The sequence below is a fragment of the Perca fluviatilis genome, chromosome 17 (genome assembly GCF_010015445.1).
Source record: "Perca fluviatilis chromosome 17, GENO_Pfluv_1.0, whole genome shotgun sequence".
Taxonomy (NCBI): Eukaryota; Metazoa; Chordata; class Actinopteri; order Perciformes; family Percidae; genus Perca; species Perca fluviatilis.
This window is the reverse complement of record NC_053128.1, coordinates 11,060,131-11,082,619: the sequence shown is the minus strand read 5'-3', so window position 1 is coordinate 11,082,619 and position 22,489 is coordinate 11,060,131. Positions and strand designations below refer to the sequence as shown.

The window sequence follows — 22,489 nt, the reverse complement described above, 5'->3', positions numbered from 1 at the left end:
GTTGTATAATTTTGCCATATAGAGAAACATAAAAGAACTCCGTTTGGGTGGCGTAGCCAGAAATTCACAAAGATGACGTTCATTATATTCATATAGTTTTTTTTTTTCCTAAGTAATTCTCAATGTACTTGAGACAAGAAGATAATTTGGTTTGGAGTCACCGCAGTTTTGTAGATTAAGCCATCTAAGATAAATTAGTAAGTGCTAAGTGTGAAAATGTTTCTGTATCCGCTGTGTCAAACACATAACGTACATGTGTACTGTTCAGATTTCAATTCCTCATTAGTTCTTTGGCCATGTGTGTGTATCAGCCCCGAGGTCACATAGCTCTGCCAAAGATTATTTAAAACTGTGAGACATAATGGGCTGTCAATGGGGCCATGCTCAGTACAGTTAGGATCTTTATCCAAGTCATGTTTACCTTATGTGTATGATATTAGCGTTTGTTTTGTGTGGGGGGGACCAAAAAGTGAAAGGCAACGTATCTCATGGGGGATCTAAATCAGTGCAATGAGCCTTAAGTTGTGAGGGAAACTCGCCGGGGAAAAAGATAGATGCAGTCTTCCTCTTCTTGGTCTGATGTCATAAATTACCTGGCCATCGATCCATGGGTGTCTGGGATTCTCGGCGGACCTTCTTCTCACATTCATCAAGCCTGAAGTCTGCAACTAAGCCTGAGTAGAAATGCCTCAAACACACACTAGTCCTCTGAGTCGCAGCAGCATGGCCTGTTGCTTGGATACAACACAGATTCATATTTACTTGAAGATGGGATAGAACCTGGAGGACTCCATTACGCACAGAGGTGTTTTTGCATCTTGGTCTGTTAGATTTGATTTTATATTGTCTGAAGGCTTTTCAGACCTGGAGTAAGCGGGGTTAAAAAGGGTTTAAATGAGAGTCGCAGTGAGGGGGAAAAAAAGAAATCTACAGCATTCTCTCTGCCTTAAAGAATGATAAGGCTTGAGACTGCCCCAGCAACAATCTAGGAATGAAACGCAGGCAGGCCACCAGGCCATCTATGCGGATGAAGATAATATTTATTGCATGCTGTTGTGAGAACCAGCTCCCTCTATTTGAAAGTGCAAATGGAGATAAAGCCGGTCATGCAAAGGTGAAGCCTCTCTTGCACAAAACAAAAACACCAAAGACAAAAGTAGAAATCTTGCGTGTAGTTTTTACCACTTCCAAAAAAAAAAAAAAAAGAAGAAGCTTCATGAATTATTACTGGTCCAAAGAGAAAGGAGAGAAAAACACACATGAAAAGGTCAGAGGAAATTGAAAGCTCAGGTCAGGTAGAATTAGGTTTGATAATAGTGAAAGTGCTTTTGTCTTTTCCGCTGCTCTTTCCTCTCTCCTTCATCTCATCATCTGAGGCTCACTTGTTAACACACATTTCCCTAGACCAGATCAATACGACTGGGTTGTAAATGCACATACATTGTTTTGCTGTTTGCTGTGCATTTCCCTCAAGCTCATCTTTTATCATTTAACCATGACGACAAATTCCCCCTAACCTTAACCAAGTATTCATTTGAACAAATTTGGAGGACTAGTTGAATTTCTTTTGTTTAGGATTAGTTGAATGAATAAACGGTTACACTTCACTTGAAGGTAGCTACATAAGAGTGACATGACACTGTCACGACCATGCCATAAACATTATGAACAAGTCATAAACGTTTATGACAAAACGCTTCTGTCATTAAGTGTCATTCGGTTTTTGTCATGACAAGTTAGGGTTAGAGTTAGGGTTAGGGTTCATGTGACATGATGGTGTCATGTGTTCATAACCGTGTCATGTCACTCTTATGTAGATACCTTCAAGTAAAGTGTTACCGAATAAACTAATTCCTATCATGTTAAACTAGTCAATACTCAAGTGCCTTCATTTATTCAGGAGGTACACTCGCAGCCTTTAGACTTTGTACACCAAGTCCGTATTTTTCATCCTATAGATATGTTTAAAATTAAATAAGAGTGAATTGTGCATCTGGCGTAACGATTTTTGTCGGATCAACGCATATGAAAAATATGGACGCCTTGTGCAAAGCCCTAACATTTCTACAGCCATACTCTGCTATACTGTACGTAGGCACAGAGGCGTTTTGAGCTAAATACTAACGTTAGCTGCCAAAAAAGTCAGGCAATCACTAAAGTCATCAGGATTCATCCTCTGGCGATCATGAACGTCTACACAGAACTCCATACCAATCCGTCCAATAGTTGTTGAGATATTTCAGTGTAGACTAAAGGGATGGATTGATCGACCGACTGACAGACCGACATTGCTATCCATGTAGCCACGCATTGCTAAAAACTCTTTATATATTGTATTAATGTTGAAACAATATCTAATGAAAGGATTAAAATCATAGATGATAGAGTGTAAATATAATATACTACCTTGCACTATTGGTTGGCATTTTAAAGCAACACTAGAGCACTATTCCCGCTTCGGTCCCCCTACACGTTAGAAGCGGAATTGTCCATTACATCACGTTATGCAAGTTTGCCAGATCAGGTAGCGGATCTGTAGTTCGAATGAGACATTAATGGACAATTCCGCTTCCAACCTGTAGGGGGACCAAAGCGGGAAAAGTGCTCTAGTGTTGCTTTAAAGGTCTAATGGCATGAACATTTCACTTTATGAGGTTTTTTAACATTAATATGCGTTCCCATGCGAGCCCTGGGTATCCTGCTCTGCCTTTGAGAAAATGAAAGCTCAGATGGGACGAGCAAAGTGGCAATTGGTCAAGGCCACACCCCCACCATCCACCTTGCCCCCCCCCCCTCTCTCCTCCTCAATAGCTACAGACACAGAAATCCTAAGGAAACACATCCTAAGGAAAGCTCATTGTGGGACTGGCTCGAGTGGCTGTAATTCTGCACCAAGGCTGAATTGCGGGAAAGAGACTTCAGATACAGTATTAGGGGACCACTAAGGTCTATATAAAAGAGACTTCAGATACAGTATTAGGGGACCTCTGAGGTCTATATAAAAGCATCCAATGAGCACCATGTCACGGGACCTTTTAAAGTAACCACCCCCTCAAGTACTAGCCCCTTCTCCTCTTTCTCTCTGCTATCCACGGGAGCAGATTCTTTGTTCCTAGCCTTGGCCATTTCCGCTTCAGCAGAGAGAGGAAAGAGCAGTACCTTGAAGACATATCGCTTCTCTTCCTTTCCACCATTCTGTTTCACTCTCTCCCACACAAAAGCCCCCCCCCCCCCCCCCCCTTTTTAGTTAGCTTCAGGTTCACTGCTTCTCTATTCTCCGAACGAGCTAATATGTGTCTCCATGTGGCGAGCGTGTTACAGACGGCATGTTACAGGAGTTCAAATAATGCTTTCTTCCTCATGCTGTGGGCTTCTCATCTCAGGGTTGCCCTACATGTAATTAGAGGGTGTGCTTGTGTTTCTGCCAGTGTAAAGGTGAAGGTGGACTTGATTTAATTATGTAGCCGTGCTCGACCGTCATGGTAACTTTCTCCCTCCAGAGTCTGTGCTCTGAGCTGAATTATCTTCTTTTGTAATGGAGATTAACCTCACTAAAAACCGTACTTAGCCTATTTAACTTCCATATTTTAACATGAGCCACGTAGCCGTCGCTAGCGAAGCAGTTCTGCCTCGCCTGCTGAGGGTTGTACGAGATTCTTTTTAAACTGTGGTCAATCCATGCCTGCTTACAGGCTTTTAGGGGGTAATAGGATAAGATTAACACATTTGCATACTATTGCAATGCATTATTCATGCTGCGTCGTCTTCTCTAATTTGCAGGGGCAGGGCCTTTCTCCTCACTGACTTTAACATCTGGGTGACCTGGAAGTGGAAGAGCCCCAGCGCTCATTAATCCCCTCTGGGCGACACCCGGCACATGCCACCTAAACATTTACTAACCTGGTACGGAGGGGCGTGCATGGGCATACACTTCCAAAATACAAATGTTGAATAAACTCCAGGATATATTCAACACAACAGATTATTCAATTACAGTGCCTTGCGAAAGTATTCGGCCCCCTTGAACTTTTCGACCTTTTGCCACATTTCAGGCCTCAAACATAAAGATATAAAACTGTAATTTTTTGTGAAGAATCAACAACTAGTGGGACACAATCATGAAGTGGAACGAAATTTATTGGATATTTCAAACCTTTTAAACAAATAAAAAACTGAAATATGGAGTGCAAAATTATTCAGCCCCTTAAGTTAATACTTTGTAGCCGCCACCTTTTGCTGCACGATTACAGCTGTAAGTCGCTGGGGTATGTCTCTATCAGTTTTGCACATCGAGAGCTGACATTTTTGCCCATTCCTCCTTGCAAAAACAGCTCGAGCTCAGTGAGGTTGGATGGAGAGCGTTTGTGAACAGCAGTTTTCAGTTCTTTCCACAGATTCTCGATTGGATTCAGGTCTGGACTTTGACTTGGCCATTCTAACACCTGGATATGTTTATTTGTGAACCATTCCATTGTAGATTTTGCTTTAGGTTTTGGATCATTGTCTTGTTGGAAGACAAATCTCCGTCCCAGTCTCAGGTCTTTTGCAGACTCCATCAGGTTTTCTTCCAGAATGGTCCTGTATTTGGCTCCATCCATCTTCCCATCAATTTTAACCATCTTCCCTGTCCCTGCTGAAGAAAAGCAGGCCCAAACCATGATGCTGCCACCACCATGTTTGACAGTGGGGATGGTGTGTTCAGGGTGATGAGCTGTGTTGCTTTTACGCCAAACATAACGTTTTGCATTGTTGCCAAAAAGTTCGATTTTGGTTTCATCTGACCACAGCACCTTCTTCCACATGTTTGGTGTGTCTCCCAGGTGGCTTTTGGCAAACTTTAAACGACACTTTTTATGGATATCTTTAAGAAATGGCTTTCTTCTTGCCACTCTTCCATAAAGGCCAGATTTGTCCAGTATACGACTGATTGTTGTCCTATGGACAGAGTCTCCCACCTCAGCTGTAGATCTCTGCAGTTCATCCAGAGTGATCATGGGCCTCTTGGCTGCATCTCTGATCAGTCTTCTCATTGTATGAGCTGAAAGTTTAGAGGGACGGCCGGGTCTTCGTAGATTTGTAGTGGTCTGATACTCCTTCCATTTCAATATTATCGCTTGCCCAGTGCTCCTTGGGATGTTTAAAGCTTGGGAAATCTTTTTGTATCCAAATCCGCTTTAAACTTCTCCACAACAGTATCTCGGACCTGCCTGGTGTGTTCCTTGTTCTTCATGATGCTCTCTGCGCTTTACACGGACCTCTGAGACTATCACAGAGCAGGTGCATTTATACGGAGACTTGATTACACACAGCTGGATTCTATTTATCATCATTAGTCATTTAGGTCAACATTGGATCATTCAGAGATCCTCACTGAACTTCTGGAGAGAGTTTGCTGCACTGAAAGTAAAGGGGCTGAATAATTTTGCACGCCCACTTTTTCAGTTTTTATTTGTTAAAAAAGTTTGAAATAGCCAATGAATTTCGTTCCACTTCATAATTGGGACCCACTTGTTGTTGATTCTTCACAAAAAATTACAGTTTTATATCTTTATGTTTGAGGCCTGAAATGTGGCAAAAGGTCGAAACGTTCAAGGGGGCCGAATACTTTCGCAAGGCACTGTATTATTCTCTTTTTCCAATTTTTGGAGAGTGGATTTTCATGTTTTATTTTTTTATTTTTTATTATTTACTGTTAAACAAATGCAAGCTTTTTTGGCTGAATGAGATATTACCAGTCTAGTATAATGGACATGCGCTACACTGTGGAGCCCAGCAATGTGGATGAGGTTTATTTGGAAAGGTTGAGTGCTGATCACTGCCAAGCATAAATCTCTCCTTACCAGGAAGCAATCAACACCCCGGCTGCGGGTTCATTAACCAAACTCGAAGTTTACGGGATCCGTCATCACCTCTACCTGGCATGTGTGTGTTTGTGTGTGTGTGTGTGTATGTACATTTGTGTAGGTATGTGTTTGGAAACAGCTCAGCCAGCCTTTTCTTGTGGTCACGTGAGCTCGCTGTTGCTGCTTTCTCACCTGCTGAGAGCTCCCTTCCTGTTGTTCTGAAGGTGAGGAATGATTCAATGCCCGAGACACTGCGTGTGTGTGTGTGTGTGTGTGTGTGTGTGTGTGTGTGTGTGTGTGTGTGTGTGTGTGTGTGTGTGTGTGTGCGTGTGGGTGCACGCGCGCACATGTATTTGTCTGCCTCACAGTTCCTAGACAGGCATCAGTCTCTTTCATTGACACCTGACTGGCTGTCTGAGTATCAGATCATCTGTATGACTCACCTCAGTGTGCTGTTTATAAATCCTCCCCTCCCTCTCCTCTCCTCTCCTCTCCTCTCCTCTCCTCTTCTCTTCTCCAATAACATAGCTTAGACCTTAATGTTTTCCTCTGTTTTAAATCTCTCTGATTTCATTTCCAAATCATCCTTTTTATTGATTCCTTTATAGTACCCAGACACACAAAGCATGCTTTTACTATAACACTTTTTTATTTTATTTTACCCCCAAATTGCCTAGAGAAGTCATTTCAAAATGACAGCAACTTTTTTCTTCAAGCTAAGCAAGTTTACTTTCTCCGGAGTCCCTAAACAGCAGACTCCTCTTCGTTGATTTCCTCGGCTGGATCTGAAGATGCATTCCTTGTTTGGGTTATGAGTCTAAAATGATGCGGAAAGATGACCTATTTTATAAACTTAAGAAATCTTTGGTCATGGACAGGCAAGTCAGATTTCAGTACCTGTGTATCTGTTGCTTGACATTCTCATCTCACTAATTATTTCTCTTCTTCACTAAGCACCTGTGAGGGGGACGTTACGTTTCTCGTAGGACTGAGAGAATGACTCTGAAATTGACAACAATGATGCTCTTTTCTTTTGATGACTTAATAAATTTTATTAAATTAGAACTAACAGCTTATTTCCCAAGGTAATGAAGGCGTTATCTCTACCGTGGGAAATAAGATGAGCCCGAGCCAAGTACGTGATGTGTATCTGCAACTGTATCTGCGAGCCTTAGTAGTCGTGATCCTGTTTGGGCAAGCTGAATTGTTCAGTTTTGTTTGCCCGGCTTTCTGCATTTCTTTGTTTGTCTCATGATTCACCTGGTGGTAGCAGGGTTAGACATAGCAGGAACTCTTCAGAGATCACTGATACAGCATTAACTGCATGGCTTCCAAGATAGAAAACCACTTTTTCCTGCTCTCCCTTGCTACTGAAGCTGCTTTTTTTCCCTCTCTGTTAATACTATGTGCCCTCACTTCTTTTAGCTTATTGGATGTGTTAGAAAACATTTACACGTAGAATATCATGCATTTTATGTATTTGTATACTTCACTCACTGGATCTCTGTGTTCACCATGGCACTGTGCCACCAGACACAAAGCACACAACACGCTTTCCTTTCTTATTATTTAGTTTTTAATTTGCGTTGTGTGTGTGTGAATCGATAGCAGGAAATTGATCCAGGAAACATGCTCTGGTTACTGGTAACTAGTTTTTTTTCCAGTTGTCTTCTACAGTAGTTTCTCAGTCTTACCAGCAGCTTCCTTCTCTTTTGCTATTTCTCCCCCATGGGTTGTGTTCTCCCTTGTTTTCCATTCCTCAACCCCACCCCACCCTCACTCCCCCCACCCACACACACCTCACTTTTCTGACACCAAAGAGCTTCAGTTTTAGCAAAACAACCCACCTTTTTCTCTTCCTCCTCATCCATCTCCCCACACTTTTCCTGCACCCCATTTCTTCAACAATTTATTTTTTTTTTTTTCTCTACGTGGAAGCTCTAATTTGTATCCCCTCAGATATGAGCATGTAGGAGTGTGTGCAGATAAGGGCCACCCTCCCAGAGGAATAATGCATTCCCTGTGTGATGTGGCGTAGTGATATGGTTGAAGGGCTTGTCTGGGATGTGACAGGTCTTTGTTACCTGACTCTTTCCTCTTTGCTGCTCTTCTCCCTCCTGCTTCCTTCCTCCTCTGCACTCCCTCCTGTCCTCCCCGCCTCCCCGGCAACAAGTCTGCCTTTTTTTTTTTTAAGAGCTGTTTGCTCTTGACTGAGAAGTCAAAGTCAGAGCCGTCGCTCCAGTGGAGCACACAAGCCACCTTGTAAGAAAATCTACCGCCGTACTACAGCGGAGACCACCTACAGTACAGGCAGTCTCTCTCTGTATCTTTCTATTTAACTTTAACTTTATCTCCCTCCCTTTTTCCTCATATACTTTCTATCTCATCCTGACCTTCTCTTTTCATCTTTTCCCACGCTGAAGGGACATTTGATAATTTGTAAAAAGCTAGATTCACTTCACATATTCACAGGGCTGGATCTGATGAATACTGCACTTGCTGCTGGCACCAAAAGCCTTGAGAAGCACAATTTTAGCAGCTAGCCAAAGGAAGTGAGCCATGACCAGTGAGGCTGACACAATGGTAGCTTCATAGGTAAACACTTCTACACAAAAGCATTCATACAGCATGAGTCCATAGACATGAGTTTTTTTATTTTTATTTTTTTCTAGTCTGCGTGGGAAGATGTATTTATTCAAAACACTTGGTCTGTAGTTGACATCTGTTCAGCAATCTTTTGCTAAATGTGTCACAGGTGAAGAAAAAGATTGTGTTGCAGACTTCTTAGAGAGTCTTAGGCGACAGGTGCACAAAAAAACGAACCAATAATGTTATTCTCAAAAAGGGAACAAACACCTGCGCGCTCTCTTCTGTTGCAATCAACTTTTATTGCAATGTTTTAGTCGTAAAAAAAGCACATGTGATGTGATGTTTCTTTTTGTTGCTTGAAACAGCATTTGCAAGGTTCTGGTGTAATAGAATCGTTTAAAACAGCATTATAGTAATGATCCAATCTGCAATCCTGAAAATGAAAAGTCTAATCTGTTGCAGTTACAAAAAAAAAAAAAAAGCTGGATGAAATGAGATGTTCTTACTTACTAATCTGCAACTTTTGACTGTTTTCATATTCTGTTAACATATGGATAATTTTTTTCATTAGTTATTCAGTCTATAAAATGGCAGAACATGGCGACAAATGCTCATTGCAGAGTTCCTGGAGACCAAGGTGGTGTCTAATATGAAAAGCAGGAATGTTTGGCATTTTTACTTGAAACAAATCCATAATGTGGTGGTTTACGATCCTCCAAATCCACCATTCAATTTGACTTTTGATTTTAAAATCACGATTTGATTCAATTTTGGATTACATTTAGTTTTTTCTCCCAACAGCTTGTTTTTCTCAGAGTTTACAAGGTGCAGTTGAATGCACCATGAGTTTAACAACAAGGTGCACCTGAACGCACCATAAAGTCCTGTCAGAGCCCACAGGCTTTACCACTTGTTGTTTGTTTACATAACTCGGGGGTTGGGGGGGGGTATTCCAGTTCTGTATCTCCGGCAGCGGCCGTGGTGTTTGGAAAAGTGCTGCTGCAACGTTACCCTGTGTCTTTAGCTGCATGCTACCTATCAGTAAGCTATGCTGTGTGTTGTTGGTTTTTTCCACGGACGTGCGCAAGTAGGCAGGGGCAGGGAGACAAAGAAAATACTGTGACACCCCTAATTATTACATATCCACTGTCAGTGGACTAATAATAAAATTGCCTAATTGTTCAAGCAATTGCTTGACATAAAAAAAAGTGCCTCCATGTTTTATGTACACTTGTAAACGAGAATTATTTGAATCCTAAAATTCAATCAACATTGTAGTCAATCCAGTACAGTGTACGTTTCTGAGATTGTTTTGTTTTGTACTCACAACACTGTGAAAAATGGAGGAATATCTGTGCCTAGCCTTGAGTGTGAAACAGACCACAGTGAGGTAATTCCAGATGGATTGTGCTAAGGGCAGCCTCCGCCTAAGGAGAAGACTGTGGCCTGTTTATTCCCAGGTGCACTCACACTCTCCACAAGAAATTGTGTATTTTATTCATCAAGATCATAGCAATCCTGCCTGCCCCTATCCCGGCTCTCTTATCGGCAAACATACATTAGAATGTCAGACAAATCTTCTCCCTCCTGATCCATATCTGAAGAGCCCCCTCTCTCTCTCTCTCATCTACAAACCACTCCAGCAAATGTTACCTTTTCATATCTGGGCTGGGAAAATGAGCTTTCCCCCCCACTGCACGTGAGGATCTGCAGACACGATAACCTTCGCTGCCGCCGAACTGCAAATGTCACTTTGGCTAGCCAACCAATCGCATTTCTTGTCACTGGCCAGCGCGGCTCTCTTATTGGGGTTCACAGTCCCACCACATGACACTGGGACTGAGCAGATGTGCACACATGAATGAGAATGAGTCAGCAGGGCTCTCAGGTGTGGCCAGGAGAGGCCGACTGAAATGCCACAAAATACCACCAAACCATATCAGATGAATCTGTGCTTTGTAGCTCAACATTTACTGGAGTGGTAACAATGGCTTGTTTTTTATTTTTATTTTTTGAAGCTAATTAGAACAGTTGGCTGATGCGGATGATGTCTCACTTGGTCAATTGTAGCAACAGGAAACACTACAGTTAATAAAGCTGCAGTCTAAGGTTTAAATGAGTGAATAAATCATTGTCACTTCAATGCCTGGGGAGTGACGATATTCTGCAGCATTTAGTGTACCTAAAAAATCTGGTGCTGATGTTGCTACTTTGAAGGCATACTAACTTTACCCAAATGTAAAGTGTGACTTGCGTGTTTTACTAGCAGGGTTTTCCCTACCATTATAAGGCTTAGACCCAGCACCCAAGCCGTTTTGGGTACCACCCAAGCCGAATGAATGTAAAATCAATGTGACTAACTACCTAACCTAACTAAATGACTTCTCTCAGATCTGATGACTGTAGAAGCTTTGTCTTCACACTTTTTTTATTTTTTTATTTATTTATGTTTAGCTCTTCCAACGTTTAAGACACAGATATGGTAATAATAATGGTCCAAAATGATATGCATAGGCCTATGCTTTTTTTTATTTTTAATTTTTTTAAATGTCACTTTTTTTTTTAAGGAGGGCCAAATACATGCACCTAAATCTTCCACAAATCTAGGACCAAACACTGACTAGTTTTAGGCAACAGCCATTATGGGGATGAGATGCGTTGTACATTTTTTTACTTTAATAGGCAGTCAAGCATTTTGTTCCACATAAGCTCTATCACTCAAATCTCTTTTTTTGTGTTCATTCTGCTTCCATGGCAATCTGTTCATATCACTCGTGCATGTCTTAGCAGCATCTAGATTTACATGCTAGGTAATGTGTTCTTCACACACATGGAGATGGGAGATGGGAGGCAGTTATACTTATCATTAATATTTCATTACTCCTGTGCAGTTATTGGTCTGTTCCCCAGCCCTCAAGGCTTATCTGTGGGATGGCTTATTTTAGGGACTGGGGCCGTCAATATTAAAGAGTATTTATTATGCAGTTTATTATGAGTATTCTTAGCTGCTGGGGGTGGGGGGGGTCCCTATAAGCTCCCCCATTCAAGTTGGCACATGCTTTATTTGCATGACTGGATAGTAGCCATTGTTTAAAAAAGCCCATACCAACCGATGTGTTCCGATACCATTTTTTCCTTTCCGATACCTTAACTTGCGTTTTGGCCGATACTGAGTACCCATCCGTTACCAGTGCGTTGACCTACAGAGATTGAATGCCATAGAACACATACAAACACTATACTCATTGAAGACATTTCTAGGGACACATGGTTGTTGTTTGTCAGAGTTGTGACCTGCAACCTTTCGGTGTGAAGTCAGTGTCTCAACAAGCCACCTTTGCCCCGCGGCAGGCTTGGCTGAGGACGCCTCACTCTGATGTCAGGAGACAGGCTCCTCTTGTGGCTCTCCTTATCTGGATCAGAGAGGCAGCCCATCAGCCTGCCCACCTTCTCGGGCTGAATAATCACACATAAACCAGGAGCGGATAAAATGAAGAGCCTGCCAATCATCAACCAGGAAATTAAATATTTCTACAAACGTTGTTGCATTAATAGGGGATATTAAACAGACTGGTGGAACATGTTTCTTAGACCAAATATTGTGCTTGTTTCATTTTGCTTACAGCTGTTCATTGTCACTGGAATTGTGCATGTAAGATTCCGTTTCAGCGTGCATTTATGTTTTTTGTTGTTGTTGTCTTTCCCCTCTTTTGTAGTTCCTGTGTTTGAAGAACATCCGTACATTTCTCAAGGTGTGCCACGACAAGTTTGGCCTGCGCAACAGCGAGCTGTTTGACCCGTTTGATCTCTTCGATGTCAGGGACTTCGGCAAGGTGAGTGAAACGCTAAGACACAAGATTGATGCTCTACTTTTTCCGCCTCCAAATCGCTCTGCACTTTAACTGACGGTGTGATCTGCTCAAAAATGATGCTGCCCATAGGCCACATTCTAAATACAGAGTGCCCTTAGAGACATGATGCTGCTGGTGTCCCTAATAAAATAGTTTACAGCAGGAGTGATGTCCTTCTGTTGCCAGATGACATGCTAAGAATGTGCTGTATGGTGTTTGTACGGTTAGATGGGCTGATGTACTGTGTGTTTGTGTGTGTGTTTGTGTGTGTGTGTGTGGTGGAAGACTACAGGCATGCATGAGTTCATCTACAGTTTAGCACATCATGGCTCTGTGATATACCAGGATTTAAAGATAGTTCAAAGTCAAATCTGTCAGTTACATTAACTTCAAAGCGGAGCCAAGAGCTCAGATGAGATAGTGGAACACTTCGGGGTCACCAATCTCATCTTGTGTCACTAAGTGAGTAGAGTTTAACTCAACTCTGCTTTTTTTAGCAGTCTGCTGCTAGAATGCAGTGTGAGTGCGTGTGTTGGCTCAGCAGTCAAGGTGGCTGACTCACTTGCACATCATATTGGTTTTATGGAGCGTTTTATAGGGGTATTTAAGTGGAGTTTTGTATTTATTAAATAGGTAATCATAAGCCCGCTGCCCGCAAGGTCTGTTTTTTACCCTTCTTTCTGGGGGAGGTCAGGGATTTGGAATCTGAGTGAGTGCTCCTGGGGCACAGACATCCGGACGGGGATCGGAGTTAGGGCTGGGTACTGAACTTCGATACTTTTAGGTACCGTCCGAATTGCCTCCATAGTATCGAGTATCAAAAAATGTCATTAAATAACAAATTTCAATATCTAAAGGAGTACATCTCATCAGCGTCTGTTAGCCAATAAGCACGCAGCAAGCTTCTACCAAGATCTGATAATGCTTGTCTGACATTACATGCGGCATGGACAAACACTGTGTTACGCACAGAGACGAGGCTCACCTGTGCGTGCTATTGTATTTTGAGAGGCCTGACTGAAGTGTGCGTCACATAGGTGTACAGGAGCTGAAGAAAGAAAATGCTGCACCTAGACCTGTAACAATTCCAAATGTTGCTGCACAATTAATTGTCTCAGAAATAATTGCGATTAACAATATAATGGTCTCTTTCAGTCAAATTTTTAAAATATGTATTTATTTATTACTTTTTCAAACAAATTACAGTTTTGAATGAATTCCAGGATACATCTTTTGGTTTTATCTCAGTTATGTGACCCAGATATTGTAATAACCTAAGTACACAGCCTATGAAGTAAACCACGCCTCTTTATTATCATAACTCTTTATTATCATACAAACATTTTGTCTAACTGTATCCCCCCCATGTCATTTTTGTTGCTATGAAGGCTTGACCCTATATGATGTATAGGATCAAGTGCAAACAACTGACAGTTTAAATAATAACGATAATATTTAGTCCGACCAGTAATCACTTATATAATTACAATTTGGCACATCTAAATCTAAATCAACAATTACCAGTCATATGCCTTAAGACCTTAGCTAATGTTAGCAATCAATTATGGTTAAACAAAGAAACTGTGATTATATTAAAAAAAGAAAAAAAAATGACAATTTGAAAATTATGTAATAATTGTTACAGGCCTAGCTGTACCGTAATGTTGTAATTTCTTTTTGTTAAAATGGATTTTGATTAAATTTGCATCGAAAAAAGTGTCGTTCAGGAACCGGTATTGAATTCATGGTATCTGCACTATTATCTAATCAGATTTAGTTTTTACTGATACCCAGCCCTAATGGAAGTAGAACTGTTGCTCTTTTGCATTGAAAGCTGGTTTAGTGTCTGCTCAGGGTGCCTGGCAGTTTGCAGATGATCTGTATCGTTGTTTTATTTGCCTGAAAACCGATGAAGTTAATTAGTTATAAAGTGTGCTACTTTGGCTCGGCTACAGCTCTGTGTCTGTCCCTCTGCTTCGGATTCACTCACCATTGAGTCTGACTTAATGTCCCGCCCACAACACCATCTGACTCTTTTACTGTGTATTATGTTGAAAGTTTCTAATTTATTAAATGATTGCTCAAAGCATTTAAAGTTTATAACATTCCAAAATCCTCATTTTGACTTAAAGATTTTCATTTTCACTGTAAATGCATATCTGTTCCAAATATCGGTTTCATTAAATACTAATAATTGGTATTGACCTTAAAATAAAATCAACAGGTTTTATTCCTACTGAGCATGTTTCCTACCAGTGTGCTATGACTGACCCAGAAAACGTAGCTTCTTTCCAGGCTAGTAGGTAGGCTGTTAAAACAAGCAGCTGAGATAGTATTATGATATTAAATGATATGATGATGATAACAGCTGTGTCTGGTCTGGTGTGGTGGCAGTCTTAATACTGTAGCTTTTCAGCTGATTGAAAGAACATGGATTACTCTGGTAGAGGTGAGATCATCTGAATAAACTGCATTACATCTCGCTGTGATTGATTACAAAGAGGGTGTATTTTGCGCAAAGTAATCCGCTTATTTATCCGATATATCTAATTCAGCATATCCCCTCTTCCCCCGCCTTGGGCTGAGAAGAGGGGCCAGAGAAAAGATGAGAGCGAAGAGAAAGGAGACAAGGACTCATTTGGCAGTTTGTAGATAAACCACACGACGATGTCTGAGAGTCAATGAGCTCGCAGTGAACGGTATTAAAATCCAACAGCAGTCAGAATCAATCACACAGGCCCTCCATATGTCAATTTGGAAATTGCTTTTGTATGGTCGCAGCGGCGGCGGACTTGTCTCACCATTGATTTCCCATTAAGGCCAAACATCACATTATAATATATTGAATTGAGCAGGTCTCTACTAATGTGGCATACATTTAAATAGTGAGAATGCCTCATCATCTGAAGATAAAAGGGCTGTTTTATTCCTGCAGTTCGTCTCTTTAGTTCTTTTCTTTTTGCAGCTCATCACTGGGATGTGCTCTTTCCTCTTTTGTTACTTTGGCACAAAAGTTTCATTGTGTGCACATCCGATTGCAAACAAAAGGAATCTAACTTCCATCGTACACACCATAGTGCAATATCGTCCATCTATTCTTTCCATATCATTCCTTTATGCTCTTTGTTACACCACCTAAAAATGGAAACGGTTGCAAAATAATTTACGTATTTTTTTGGAAAGTGAACCGGGTTTGGCATGTTGTGATGAAAGGATGGACCCTTGATAGAACTTTTGTTTTAATATCTACGTGGTAATTCTTTTCAGTTCTGGTCAATCAAGCTTTTTTTGAGTCTTAAGCTTTACCATTGACCACGTCAGTTGCGGAGAGTGGTGCAGTCGTAGACTGCAGTCACATTGGATGCAACTGGTGTGATCCATCCCTCCAATGCTGACAGTGCTTTCAGCTATTTAAAATGAAATGACACAGCAATTATGCATAATGTATGCGTGCTATTATCCAATTTGTCCCCATCATGAGGTGAAGTATGAGCACCAGCGTTGTTTCTTCAAATGTGTTACCTTTTGTAAAGAAGAAGAAGACAAAGAAAGAGAATAAAGGGACCGAGAAGGAGGAGAGATTTCTTAGTGAATGGAAAGGTGGAACTCTCTGTGTGTCCCTGGTGGCACTGCTTTTGAAAACAAATGGGCTGTTGGCAAAGATAGAGCCAAAACCGTAGATTTTAAATCTCCTCTGGAAGAGTGGAATTACAACAGAGGGCTTTGGGGAGAGGAGGTAAAATGGAGGGTTTTGATAGCAGCTGCCTCTATAAACATTAATCAGCCCCTATCCACCTTTCATACCTCTACGCTGGCTGCCAGGGGCCACAGAGTTCATCTCCCCTGGCCTCTGACCGCCATCTCTCCCTCTAATGATGCCTTTTTCTTGGGTCACATGCAAATAGAGACTGGGGCCCAATGCTTTACAAAAAAAGTAATCTCCCCTTCAAAACCTTCCCCTACCCTTTTCCAGTGGGGCTAGTGTTGAAACAGATGGAGCACATGCCCTGCTCGATGCCCTCTACTGATTTTTATTTTCATTACCCAACTCATTTCAACCGGGGATACCCTACATGAGCAAGGGCACCCTTGTCGCCTTCTCTTTACGCAGGGGGAGAAAGTAGCCGTCTGGTTTCATGCACATATCGCCACACTTTGGCCTCTTTGCCCCCTAACCCATCCCCCATCATCAGAAATTCATTATGACATCATTAAACCAATGAAATACAGCTTATTACAGTAGACCCCAGAGAAGGCTTTTATTTAAACGCCTCCCTCCATCCGAAACCCAGCCGCCTCGTTTCCTTTTCTCCCGACCTATTTTAATTAGCCACCAAAGGAACATTGCTGTCATTTAAATGAACATGGCAATCAGTTTATTTGGCTGTTGCCATGATTAGCATAATTAGCCCGCACCTGTTAACCATCTATCAACAGTTTGGTAATTTTCCGTCTGTGACTGGAGAGCAGCGGAGGAAGGAAGCTTTCTGACAGATTTGCCGTCTTCATGAAACGGGAACAGCGTTGTTTATTTGAAAGGCAGACAGTGTTGCTCGCATCGGTTTCTATCTCGTCTGAACAGCCTTGGAAGCCATGACTGACTGACTTGGGAAGTGTCACAGCCATCCAAGTCATGCCCATTGATTTGATAGTACAGCACCAAGGTGAATGGATTTCATTTGTGCGCTGCATTTGAATGGAAATTAGTCCCTCAACGTGAGCTCATTGTTTATATGGAAAAGCAGTCATTTGGCGGGTAGCTGAAGTGACAGCAGGCCACTTATAGCTATATTATCCTTTTTTATAAAAGAGATATTGAAGTGGTAGTTTTTTTTCTTTAGCTAAGCGAGGGACTTCATGTTCTTTGGATAAAACCAGGTATTTTATTACAAGATATCTCAGAAATGTGGTCTGCATCACAGCCTATGATCAGTTTACTTAACGTTGAATACACCGAGCGCACCGTGAAACAGATGGAGAGTTGTAATGTGAAGGAAACACACCAATCCCCTGAGTTAATTTGTACCAACTGCTCCCTTTTCAGCCGCTTTTCTTTCCTCCTCACTTCCCCCATCCATCTCTTCCCCCTCCTCACTGTCCACCTCTCCCCACTCATTCATCTCACACCCACTTCCCGGGTGTGACTATGTTGTGATAAGACTAAGCCAGGGGCAGGCGAGCCACCATTGTGTCAGGACGGCGTGCTTGCCATTGGTCGGCAGTGTTTGATTACCCTCTCTGCCTCTCTGAATCCCGCGCACACTGAACTCTGCTCCTTTCATTTCCTTCCTGCACTCTGTGGCTAAAAATAGCGAGTTGCTTAGCATCCACGCCCAGTGCTACTAACATCTGGAACGTGCCTCAGCCACCGTTGGCTCGCCCGTCTGAATGCTATTTACTGAAGTTGGATTTAACCTCAGTCAGATGCCCTCAGCCTGGCCCTGTGCTCATTTGATCTAACTGTGGACATTTTGAGCACTTTGCTGTCTTCGCTTGAGTTTTCATATATTTACAGGGTTATGGCTCAGTTCTGCATGTCATACTAAGGCTTGCCAAATAATATTAGCTACTGAGAAATGCATGTATTATTTGAACTCTAATGCCTAAATGATGGGTAGCCTAAGTATCATGTTCTAGGACAATTTTTTTTTACATGGCATTCTGTACCTAAATACTGTCAAAAAGGTATTGATAGTATAAAACCAAAACCATTTTATTTTCATTTTTATTCTCTCAGATTTTGTCACTGATCTTCTCTCTTCCTAATTTGTTTTCAGTTTTTGGACTCCAATTCCCACCTTGCTTTGTGGGACTAAAAAGGAAGTTTAATGTTGCCTTACCCCGAAATTCCATCAGGCGTGTCTGCGGCTAATGCTGCAAGCAATAGCCGCCACTCAAGACAATGCTTGATATTCCACCAGCCCGACGCGGCACGTCCCAGAACCGAGTGAGAAGCGGTTCTCTGCTCCGCTAAAAATATGCGCGAGGTCTACTTTTAAAGCGAGCCGTTGGGGCATTTGACATGGAGTGAAAGTGCTCGAGCTTGAGTCGGGCAGGGAAAACACTCTGCTTCGGACGCTCTCGGTGTTGTATGACACATGGCGGACGAGGGAACAAAACCAGAACTCGGCGCATCCGCGCCTGGAGGAATTTCGGGGTTAGAGTCAACACCCGAGGCCTGTTTAGTAGCATGAAGTTGTTAACCTTTTCAACAGATTCTCACTCCCGTCTCGTAAAATACAGACGCTTGGTCAGGTGCCTTTGTCGTTTTTATTGACGCTAAAAGTCTCCTTTAGCGTAATATAACGCACTTTATCTAAACGCGCTTGGTCGGGACTATATCCTCCCTACGAGGAATTTCGGCCTTTCATACTGATCGCTACCGTAGTCGCTCCTAGTGTTACGTCATCCTCAAACCCCGTGTAGCTTCTGCTCTCCCCGGTACGTTCTACTAACACGCTGAAGGGCCCTTTTTTTTGCCGCATCAGACGCTGACAGCCACTGTCCAAACGTCTGTATTTTACGAGTTCGGAGTGAGAACGGGTTGACCTTTTGGTGAATCTGCACCATGGAAATGCTGCATTTGCTATGAGCAGTGTCTTATTGCTTGTAACCATGGCTATACAGACAACAATCAACTGGATTAGTTTTTTCTTCGTAGCAAAAGTTGGCTAATAAATCCTTTTGTGAGGCAAGATTTGAAGTCATAAAACAATTCACGGCCATTCATTCTCGATGCACATTGGAGGAACGTGTGCTCCCGTTTTGACAAGACAAAAAAATGATACAAGGCTACTGAACAATGCCCATTCACTGTGGGAGGGTCACATACAATGTATGTCGGTATTGATTCACACCGTGTTTTTTCTTTTTATTTATTTATTTATTTATTTTCTGCAATGAAAAAGAATAGCTGTAGAAAAGGTAGTGATTCACAGTCACAGTCAGGCTGGAGAGAGACTGCAGTAAGTGATGGAGGGAGGTTTAAGGGTCAAGCAGCCAGGGTCACTCACTCAGTTAGCGCGTCCTCTTCCATTAGTGACCACGTCCTCCGGAGCAGTCCTTTACTGTCAAAGGCCAACGGATTTTTCAAGCTATGATTCTCTGATACCTTGTCCTTTTGGAGAGGGTAAGTGGTTCAAAGAGGTTTATTGCAAAATATGATAGCTGAGCCCTTAAACTCTTATTCCAACGTATATCACATCAAATGATGTAAAGTAAAGTATATTCTACCTTGAGTATCCCCAGGTGTGGAAACTGCTGTTGTGTACAATTTTACGTTACCTTTGATGCTACTTTACTCGTATTAGTCATGTCATATGTCACCTGAAATGAAGACAGAGTTCACTAACATCAAAAGAAATTGTCGCACTTTTATAAAATATACCCTTAACTTTCGGGTAAAATGATTAGGGGCGTTCTATCACACACACCTCCACTTCTCCACTGACCAATTTCCTGGGGAAAACCTAGACTTCACTATAATGTTGTACTTTACATTTGACACCTACAGTATACTTTCTAGTTCATTTTCATACAAAATACTTATGAGTAGTTTGTAAAACATGTAATGTCATGTGATTTTATTTATCCAGGGAAGGTGCACAATTAAACATTAACCTTGTATAAAAACAATGAGAGATGCATTGCACCAGGTTGTAGCACAGTTGCTATTTTTCCGCCGGTAGTCCCTGATGCATTATAGATTAAACTATCGAACAGTATCCCCCCACACTTACAATAAAGTATTCTTACAATGTGGTATTGCCTTTTTCTGTACTTACATAAAGGATCTGAATACATCCTCCATTGCTGCATGTTCCTCGATCCAACATTCTAGTGCTCCCCATAGAGAGAATTTATCTCCATAACTTTCTCTGAAAACACTTCCTCCTGCTTCGGCAGACAGTTTTGTGGCTGCTTCTTCTATCCCCGTGCCCTTCTTACTTCACGGCCTGTCCATCAGGGACAAACTGCATGTTTTTACATAAAGCTTCCAAGACATAATCAATAATTCATTCCAAATGCCACAGTGCTGATGATAATTCTCCTGACATGAATTATAAATGGTAACTTTCTCCCTCTTCCTGTGTTTAGATCCCCTTCCATCTCTCCCTTCCATGCTCCACTCCCACGGCCTCATTATTCCTGCAGCTCGTTACCGGGATCCCCGCGGAAACAGGTGGTTGCCGAGCAATAGGTCGACGGCACAGATGAGAGGTGATGGATTGTTGATGGCGTCCGCTCTTATTCAGCCCAAACGGTCCACAGGGTCGTCCGCTTTGCGTGACTGATGACGAAAAAAGCTTGATGTCCAGATGACCCGAAATATGTCATTTGAATGAAATCTTAGTGCCATCTGGATTCCATCCAGCTGTCCCTTGCCCACCTGCTCTATAGCTTGACTTTTTTTTTTGTTTCACCTATAAATATCCCATTCAATGAAAGCAAAAAAAAATGGAGACATTTTCTCGCGAAGTTTGACTCCTCTTGAGCATCTCGTAAAATAATCATGAGATCCCAAATCAGTCTGAATTTTCGCTATATTTTCTTCATAAACCTTCCAAATACAGTGGGAGAGTTTACTAACAATAGGCATTCTGTCTATATTTCTTTTTCATCTTCCACTTCCACTGTTTGCACAACAGTGTCATTTAAATCCACTAGAAGAGAGCGAAGAAAAGGGATGAGCTGTATAAAAAAACGTTTATTGAACTTTTAAAGCTTGGTGCAGTCTGAATCCTATTGTGGAAATAATTGGCCTCTTTTGTTTTGGGTGACAGTGAATGCTGCTATGTGCTGCTAGACAGACGGATAGACGGAGGCAATGTGATTTGGCCCGAGCTCAGCCTGCCTCTGTTTGAAGTTTCTCAGCTCGCTGGTATGCAGTGGTGGCGAGTCCGCAAATGGTCGCTGAGGTGCGATCACAACCCTCTCTCGCTTTTGGGTTGCGGTCACTGGAGGGCGTGCCCCTGTTGTTGGCGGTGGTGTCTCTGGAGCACTGCGGGACCAAAGTGTGGGGGTGGGAGGGAAGGATAAAGAGGAAGAGCCCCCACAGAGCAGGAGTGTTTGAATTCCATGCAGCCGGTGGGAGCTCTCATTATTTCCCCTCACCTGATTCCTCGCTCCGAGGCCCCACAGGCGCGGCTATGATGGACAGGTACATTCTCTGAGGAATCACTGGCATGGAAAAAAAAGAAGAAAATCACCAAAAAAGGGAGTCCGTCCTCGATCATTTCTTTTTATTGCACAGGGATTACTCCCATATGGAGCTGAAAGGCAAACCCGCTTGGCCCATAAATCATACGTTTTATATTTTTTTTTAAGATTATTTTTGATAGTGACAGTGGATAGACAGGAAAGGTGGGAGAGAGAGAGATGGGGGATGACACGCAGCGAAGGGCCGCAGGTCGGACTCGAACCCGTGCCGCTGCAAAGGACTCTACACTCTACTCCTACATGGGGCGCACGCTCTTCCTGGGTGAGCCAGAGGTCGCCCCGTTTGAATGTGCATTTCAGTGTACACGTTGGATTATGTAACAATGCCCCATTTGCCCTCAAATTGAAGATCATTTCCCAAACCTTCACTGTGTCACGCTGTAAACAGCGGCTCAGACACCTTGCAGAAGATTTTATTACAGCAGACATTTGGAGCACAGATCTCAGAATGTCGAGGTAGCTTTGGCGAAATAAGCTCCTTTTCAAAAAAACATGATTCAATCATAAGAGTTACCAAATGGCAGTGTGTCACGTAAAAAGAATCCTCTGACGGGGCTTCAATGGCAAAATACTCCCAAAAAAAACCAAATGACAGATTGCACAGAAGGCTCTCTGAATTAAATCAGAGTTGTCTCTTTGTATTTTAGATTTGTTTCTGTAGTGCACTGTCAACATTGGTATTAAGTGGAAAGAGCAGACAGATTTTTAGTATTAGATGGCACTAAGGACGCAATGTTCTGCCAGTTAGTTGCACCCTGCAAGTGTTAATGGACCATGTGTTCACTGACATGTGTGCATCAGTCAGTCATTAGGCTTTGGCTCGGATCCTAAGAGATCTCAGCTATGTGAACATGAGTCTAATGTTTCAATCTGAATTTTTCAGGAGCATCATGCAAATATTACATCCCAACTGCATATGACATCCAGATCGTGACAGTGTTTTGACTATGCAGCTCCAGGGATGCCGTACCGAGGCTACACTGACCC

The 22,489-nt window shown here is 42.2% G+C and overlaps 1 protein-coding gene across 12 annotated transcripts in view; it reads left to right on the top strand.

The window, feature by feature from the left end:
* The window catches only part of vav2 (vav 2 guanine nucleotide exchange factor), a 227,212-nt gene that overhangs the window by 58,306 nt on the left and 146,417 nt on the right, over positions 1-22,489 (top strand). For all 12 annotated transcript variants that reach the window (XM_039779876.1, XM_039779875.1, XM_039779869.1 and 9 more), the window contains exon 2: positions 12,149-12,265. In XM_039779876.1, the coding sequence (XP_039635810.1) occupies positions 12,149-12,265 (117 nt within the window). The remainder of the gene's footprint in view (positions 1-12,148; positions 12,266-22,489) is intronic.